This window comes from Schistocerca nitens, chromosome 4 (genome assembly GCF_023898315.1).
Source record: "Schistocerca nitens isolate TAMUIC-IGC-003100 chromosome 4, iqSchNite1.1, whole genome shotgun sequence".
Lineage (NCBI taxonomy): Eukaryota > Metazoa > Arthropoda > Insecta > Orthoptera > Acrididae > Schistocerca > Schistocerca nitens.
In genome coordinates, this window is record NC_064617.1 from 697,689,640 (window position 1) to 697,697,892 (window position 8,253).

The following is an 8,253-nucleotide window of genomic DNA, read 5'->3' on the forward strand; positions in this document are numbered from 1 at the left end:
TATAATTTATTACTTAAAGGACAGTTATCAGTTGCATTGATTTGGGTAACTTACTTTGTTTCAGGCTTATAACTATTTATGCAGACCTGTTCTATTTTGGCTATCCTGTATGACAAAAACAAATAGCTAAAATAGTAATGTAATATTTAGTGTTGCTTATCAGGATGATCCAACCTGTTCCACTATTTGGTTGTTTCATCATGAACCATCACACAGCAGAAAGGTTATGTAAATGAGAGAAATGTTGTGCCATAGAGTGACATCAACTGAAACTGAGAGAGAATTGCATAAAAGTGAGTTTTATTTTCTTGAAACTAGCTGTTCATTAAGACAATGAAATAAGAAATTCTTACTTGGTTTTCAGATATGCGGCTCAAGGATTGCCACAGAATCCAGGATTGAGGCAGCCATCACCTCAGTTGATCCAGCAGCAGCAGCAGCAGCAACCACAACAAGTTGTTCAAGTCACACCTCAGGCACCCCAGTTGGCTGGTCTTGGTCCAGGGGGGCACTTAGGTATTCGCAGTGCTCCTGGTGTGGCAACACAGGGTGCAGCTGGGGGACCTGGAACTGGTTTACAAAAGCAGGCCCTCCAGCAACTGTTGCAAACACTTAAGTCACCAAATACTCCAGAGCAACAGCAACAGATCCTCCAGATTCTCAAAAGCAATCCACAGCTGATGGCAGCATTCATCAAACAACGGCAGGCATACCAAAACCAGCAGCAGCAACAAGCTGCTGCAGCACAAGCTGCAGCTGCTCAGCAGCAGGCAGCAGTTACTGGGGCAAATACTGGTGTTCTTGCAACTGGACAGCAGTTGCAGCATCTAATGTCCCAACAGCAGCAGCAGCAACAACAACAACAGCAACAACAGCAGCAGCAGGTAGCAGCTGCAGGTCGAATGCAGCAGATGCAAGCCATGCTTGGCCAAACAACGCCAGCCACACCACACCATTGGTACAAGCAGCAACAGCAGCAGCAGCAGCAACAACAGCAGCAGCAGCAGCAGCAGCAGCAGCAGCAGCAACAACAGCAGCAGCAGTTACTGGCCATGCAGAGACATCAATCTTTTTCACAGCCTCCTGCACCTGTTTATGGACAACAGCAGCAGAGACCTCGGCAACAGCATTTAGTTGGTGCATATGCAGGTGCCGGCTTCCCCACAGTGCCCGAACAACAGCCAGCACAGTATCAGCAACAGCAGCAGCAACAACAGCAACAGCAGCAGCCCCCTTTGAAACCCACACCTCCACCAGCACCATCACCACAAGGTGTTATGGGCCCACCAGGTGGAGCTGTGCAGTTGATGCAGGCTGTGCGATCCCCTCCACCGATTCGTTCCCCTCAGCCGAACCCTAGTCCGCGGCCAGTCCCATCACCTCGAAATCAACCAGTGCCATCTCCTCGTGGTGGTGGCCCTGTGCCTTCACCTCACCACCATCATTCACAGCCAACACACTCTCCAGCTCATGAACTAACGGGGGGAGAAATGATGCTTACACAGGGACACGGGCCTGTCACACACCACCCTTCCCCAGTTGCTGGTGCAAATGGTCAGGGTCCAAGTGACTCCAATGAAGTACCACCAATGACTCCTCAGGACAAGCTTACTAAGTTTGTGGAACAGTTGTAGTAGTACCAGTGTAGTAAAATGTACTTAAATTTTGTTGTGTCCCAATTTTCGTACGATAAAAGCAACACATACTTTCATGAAAGTTTGGAAGTATGTGGCAAGCTTTTTGATGGGGGAAAAGTATTAAATCCCGGTTGCACAGTAACCGTGACGTGTTTTGTGAAAACTGTTCATGTGTACAGTTCCCGTATGGTGCATTATATTACAGTATAAAGATAGAGAATTACCAGGTGCATCCTAATATCCACTGTGTCCTGTGTGTAGTGTAGTTGTATAAATAAAAATGTACAATGTGTGGAACCTGCGCCATCCCCTCCCTCCACAACCCTACATTATTTTATTTAACAGACTTTGAACCATACTGATCCCAAAGCTGAGGAAGGAAAAACAGCACTGCCTATTTCACGTTTATCTTGCTGTGGACACCATCTGCGTGTGGTGATATTTCAGTAGTTGTAAATAGTCAATGAATGAAAATAGTTTATCAGGGAAGGGAAGGGGAAGGCACTGTGAACTTTGTAAACTGTATGAATTATTGGCTTAGCAAGGCTGTGTTTTGTTTCTTTTTTTCTTTGTGCAGACATTAAAGGTGTAATATTAGAACACTGAGATTTGTTGCATAATAAAGCATCTGAACAAATAGTAAATATCTGTAATGTTCAAAGTGCAAGAAAGAAACTATACTTCTTAAACTATTAGTAAATTAAATTAATGAAAGAGAATGGACTTTGGTGCATCAAAATGAATAGAATTTGTTAATTTTATTTTACAAAATGAACAAAACAAACAAAAAAAAAACAGGAAGTGTTATCTTACCTTTCTGAGACATTAATAAAAATTGAAAAAATGAATATTTCCTGCTATTATAAATCTACATTAACTGCATCAGTCAGGCTGATCTTGTAAAAGTCAGGTATGAAATATTGTGTAATATAAGCTGCAGTACTTTGCCCATGCTTTTTCCTTTGTAAAGGAAAGAAGGCGGTAATAGTAAAATACTTTTTGTTTTCATTTATCACATTTGAATTTATTCAAAGAAAATTGTATAATTAGGTGATAAAGAAAGAAAGTAGATTTTGGAGTTCAGAGCAGTAGATATAGAACTGCATTCCCAATCCATAGGACATCCTACCCAGCAACCCATAGCCAGGTATATCTGGCACATTCTCTCTTAGAAAATTTATTTTAGAAACAATTTCCCTGTTTTCTAGTGGCTTGGAACAATCACAGATTAAAATTGCAGACTTCATTCCATTCAACAAAAAATTGCCTTGCATTTTCTGTGGAATGTACCTGGAAAAAATGCAGTAATTTGCGTTACAGCATACGCTTGTGCTATGAACAAAGCATGAAGATAACTCTTGGCTTCTGAAGAGCTTTGTCTTTTTTACTACCCCCACCCCTACCCCCAGGCAAAATTGCATGAAGAAATATATTGGGAGGACATGAGGTTGCAAATTTTGTATCAGTGTTCACTCCTGTATTGCTCCTTTTACTTTGTGTAGTACTGTGCATTTAAAAGTGCTGCAGAATTCTTACTTTTTATTGTTACTTGTATTATTACTTTTATAATGTTTGTTTTGTTTAAAAACAGTAGCTCCTTAATTGCTGGTAATAAGAGAAATCTGAAATTTCTTGTTTCCAATACTTTCTGTACTTCCTGCATGTCCATGAGGAGGCAAACGTTGCCCTTTTGGGACAGATATGCCTGTTGTTGTTTTTTGTTCTTTTTTATTGATCAGTAATGGGACAGAGAGATTTTTGAAATATACATTCAGTGTATGGATCATGAGATCTCTTACGTAGAGTTTTGTAAATCACACATTGAAAATTTTTGGTAACCCTACTACACTGTATAGTTAGTTCTGTGAGTATAATAATGAGAAGGATTTTTCAGTGAGAATGATCTAAATCTCATACATGCATACATACGTTAATTTATGTACAGTTCATATATCTTGCAATATAAGTTCAACAATCAAATTGAAGTGAGATCTCAAATTTTTAATGTTTTTATTTTTGTTTATTTTTATTGAAAGAAATGATGTAATTTAAAGTGTATTGCTGGTGGAGTATAAAATATATTTGTAGCAGGCACAAGGTTGTGATGTTAATAGGGCAGTAAGGACATATATTGTGTCCTAATCTCCCCTCCACCCATGTATTAAAATGACTGTCCAGAAACACTTTAACAATGCCCAACTTGATTGGAAAGGGTATTTCAGTGGCATTAAATTTTTAAGATATTTGCAATGCTGTAAATATTTAAAAAAAGAAAGGACTTTTTTACCCATTAAAAATTCTTTGATGGGCTTACAGAGATTTCATATCTGATACTGATTATGTCATTAAAAGTAGCACAAACAGTAAGAAACTATCCTGTACTAAAGGTTTAAAAGAAATATCACTTTTTCTCAGCATTCTTGGTCCTTGATATATTTATTGCCTGTACCCATTTCAGAAACATACGTCTAAAAAAAACTGCGTTGAACAATCATGCCTTGGAATAAATATTGCTTTGTGTGTTTCCAGATGTGTTAGCATTTTATGGATGCAGTAGTTTTTATTTCTGTCATTGGTATGTATTATGTTACCAGTAGACACAAAATGTTATTGATGTTCCTGTATGGTAGTGTGCACGTAGTGCCTTACTGTTTAATATATTTTTTAAGTATGATTCTGCTGGTATTTGTGCAAAAGGTCTGTTACATGACATTCAATGAAAATAGTTGAGAGTAGGTTTGACATTTAATGTACTGATTCTTGGCAAGAGCAGCATAGTGTGGAATTCATTGTGTAATTGTTTGTAGGCAGCTGTGTGCTGCAGGTATTCATGCATGTCATGGTTATTATCTTTGTTCATTTGGGGTATTCAGAAAATTAATTGTGTTTTGTATTATACTTTCGGTTGCTTAAATTTCAGTTAAATGAATTCTTTTTATTCCACATTGTGTTGCTCTTTTTTGCTACAATTTTGCAATGTGAAATAGTATGTTTGTTTAAGAGTGCATGCCCATAATCTTTGCTGTTTGGAACACTTGCTTCTTTTAAGTAGTAATTTTAAGTGTTCTATTTATTGTTGCTATCTTTAAACATAATCAGTGATCAGGTTGTTGAGATCATTCTGTGAAAGCTCTCCAAGTAAATAGTAATTCCTGTACTGTTCTTCAAAGTATCTTAGAGAAATCATTCAAGATTTCTTCAAGACGAAAACAACAGGATCCGATGAGGGTTGATAGCCATTGTATTATAGTTTCTCCAGTATGATAAGTCATTTGTACAAATGCATTATTAAATTAATAAATTTCAGCTATTTATCAATGATCATTTGTTGATTTGTTTAAATTATTTGAGAATAATTTCTGCACAGAAGTTAGCAGTTGGCTGATTTAATGTTCTTCATTAATGTATAGCAGCTCATTCTATAAATGAAAACATTTACTGTTTTCACTAATGCCTTCTAGATAATTCTTCTCTTGTTGCAATCTAAGAGACTGTGATATTCTGAGATAAAGGGTCAATTCTTAGTCCACCAGGGCAGAATTCTCATTGAAACTTGTTTATACCGCAGTTGTCATCTATAATTGCGTATAATATGAATATTCACTGCTCTGCACTATACTTCTGCAGATCTTGCAGCATAATGACTTAAGAGTTCTTATTTTATTGCCTTTGAATTTTGCTAAACCATAATTTGTTGCTTTTGCAAGTATTATTCATTGTCAGTTAAATGGTTTACATTAATTTGGTTTACGGCTGTCTTGCATGAAACACAGTAGCTGTGCTTCTGGCAACACTGTCTCAATTGTACGGGCTATGGTTGTATTTCTGTTCCCTTAGCTGGTGCTGATTTCCTTTTTCTTTGATATGGTTCCTAATTGATTTTTCACTTCAAAATTTACACAGCACACTAACTAAAAACTTTTTTTTAGGCGCTTCCTTACTACTGACCTAATGACGGTGTAATGAATTTCCAATTTCCTTTATTAAAATAAATCGATAAAATGTGTATCTCAGGGATGAGAGACAGTATTTTAGTTACACTAGGGTTAACTCCTTTTTTTTTTTCCTTGTTATGTTAATGTTAGATTTCTACATCAAACACTAGTTTTAAAAATGGCTGAAAAACTTCGAAGGGAAAGATGATAGATGTATGATTCCACAGTCAGATCCTTTGCTTATAATGCAAGTGGAATTTAGTAATTGAAATATTATAATCTTTTCTGTTTCATTTCTCTCTGTTTCCCATCCATGTTGAATTTCAGATCACTGCCCTCAGTTTGCTGGTTTTCTGTACCTTCACTGGACTTGCGTAGGTCTTTCCTGGTCAATCTCCATTGTATGTTCCTCAATTTTGTCTTTGTCTATGGGTTGTGTTACGAGTTTGGTGCCAAGTGTGGAGAAAGCAAAGGGCAATAAGAGAATATATACATGACCTCCATTGTAAGGAACAGTGAGGTATGATAGCAAATCTGAATGCTTAAAATTTAGTGCACATTTCTATAAAATTAATTATTTATTGTAAATAAAGTAATAAGTTGATGAGAATATTTAACTCGAAGATAAAAGTTGGAGAAAGTTCACAGAAATGCAGATTTCAAATCCTGGCCGATGCACATTGCTTCAAATAATTTTTTTTTTTACTCCACCTGAATATTGAATGGTTCCTGAGACACCATCAACATCTTACCACCTTCTTTTCAAAAATGTGCAATCAACAAGACAGCTGTTAAGAGGCCTTTCAGTATCTATATTTTAAACTCCTGGGTAAGTGTTACAAGAGACTGTCTAGAGGGAATTAAGAGTACACAGAGATACATGATTGGCATCAGTAAGTGGGATATGTGAAAATTGGCTGCAAGCTTATGAAGACAGGTGATGCTCTTAGAGAAGGAGATATAGAAAGAACTGTGAAGTTGGACCAAAAAAAAAAATATGGGCATGTGACAGTGGACAAAATCTCATTCTGAAATCTCTGTTTATAGATGCAAGGGTCCCAATGACACATTTGACTAGTGGTTCCAGTACTTTTTGTACGGTGTAGTAAAATGGGTTGACAATGAATTGCATTATTATTATTGGAAACTAAAGGGGGCTGTGGGACAACAGGAATGCCTTTTGAGGTAAAAAATTCTGTGATGGAAGTGTCCATGTGGTATGGGGTGCTGTCATGACACAGCTTCCATTTGTCTCCAATGTCCGGTCTCTCTCGATTCTTCCTTTTCCTTAGCCTTTCAAGACCATCTTGTAAAACACTTGGTTGGCAGTTTGCCCTGGAGGAACAAATTATTGATGCACAATACTCCTACTATCTAAAAAGTAAATCAGCATTGTTTTGAGCTTTGATTTGGTCATTTGAACTTTATTCAGTCGGGGAGATGTCTCAGCGTGCCACTCCTCACTTTGATGCTTTGCCTTGGAATTGTACAAAAAAAAAAAAAAAAAAAAAAGAAAAGAAAAAAAAAAAAAAAAAGGAATCATCATCTCTGATCACGCAACCAGACCATTTGTGGTCATTGTCAGTACTCTCAAGATGATAAATGCATGTTTTTTCAATTGCCCTTCTACTCAGTTGTTTGTGAGGTTTTACGATGGCATTCTGGCAGAAATCTTGTGCGGGTGCAAAACTTGGTCATAATTTGATATACAGTAAAAGTGTTTCAGTCAACAGACCACCCATCATCATCTTTGTTAAACAGCAGTCTGATCTCACAAGAGCATGCACACATTCGACGTTTTTGTCGGTTTTGAAAGTTGAAGGTCTCCTTGAGTGAAATTCGTCTTCCAACATGCTTTCGACCTTCCAGAAATTATTGTGACAGTGAAAAATGTTGCCCTCTTGATGAGGAATGTTTCCCATAGGCCTGCTTTAACTTTTTGAAAGTGATACTTACCCGAAGTTTAACACAAAAGTTGATGGCATAATGTTATGAAAATGGAGCAGTACAATTTTGAGTAACACAAAAACACAACTTTTTACATGGGGCTCTCAGCTCTCATAAGTTGCATGATGGCTGTACAGAGCTGAAACTCAAACTGAGCATCTGGAGGGTTTGAACTCACTGATGTACACAAGTAGAACAACACAGCATTGCCAAATTGCCCACATTGTTGTCAGTCTCATTACTTTTCTCTCACACCTCATATACTTCCTGTAACCCCCATGACCTCAACCTTGGCTAGTCCCTTTTCTTCACCCACCTATCCCTTTCACTGCTCTTACTCCAGCACTACACAGTCTTCTATTCCACCAGTGCTCTCATAAGTCTTCTTCACCTCCTCTACTTCTCTCCTGCCCCTCCTCTCCCCAAACCTCTCAATGTACCCACCATGTCCCTACACCTTCCCCACCCCTACCTTGCTGTCCCCCCTTAACTCCACCTCCTTTGGACCACTACTGTCATCAAGAACAGTTGTGCGCAGTCCGGCCTCAGCGGCCAGACAGGTGTGTGTGTGTGTGTGTGTGTGTGTGTGTGTGTGTGTGTGTGTGTGTGTGTGCCAGTCCAGGACAGGCCAAAGTGAGTACAACATAATATTGTCACTACTTTCATGCATTATGCAGCGCAGATGTTGAAAAGGCATTTTACTTGAGCCCCTTTACTCTGTTACATGGAAAGCA

General features: G+C 38.3%; 1 protein-coding gene across 1 annotated transcript in view; it reads left to right on the top strand.

The window, feature by feature from the left end:
* LOC126252037 (CREB-binding protein-like) overlaps positions 1–4,958 on the top strand; it is a 164,642-nt gene extending 159,684 nt beyond the window's left edge. The window contains exon 31 of the mRNA XM_049952826.1: positions 365–4,958. Within this exon, the coding sequence (XP_049808783.1) occupies positions 365–1,634 (1,270 nt within the window). The 3' untranslated portion in view covers positions 1,635–4,958. The remainder of the gene's footprint in view (positions 1–364) is intronic.
* The last annotated feature ends 3,295 nt before the right edge of the window (positions 4,959–8,253 follow it).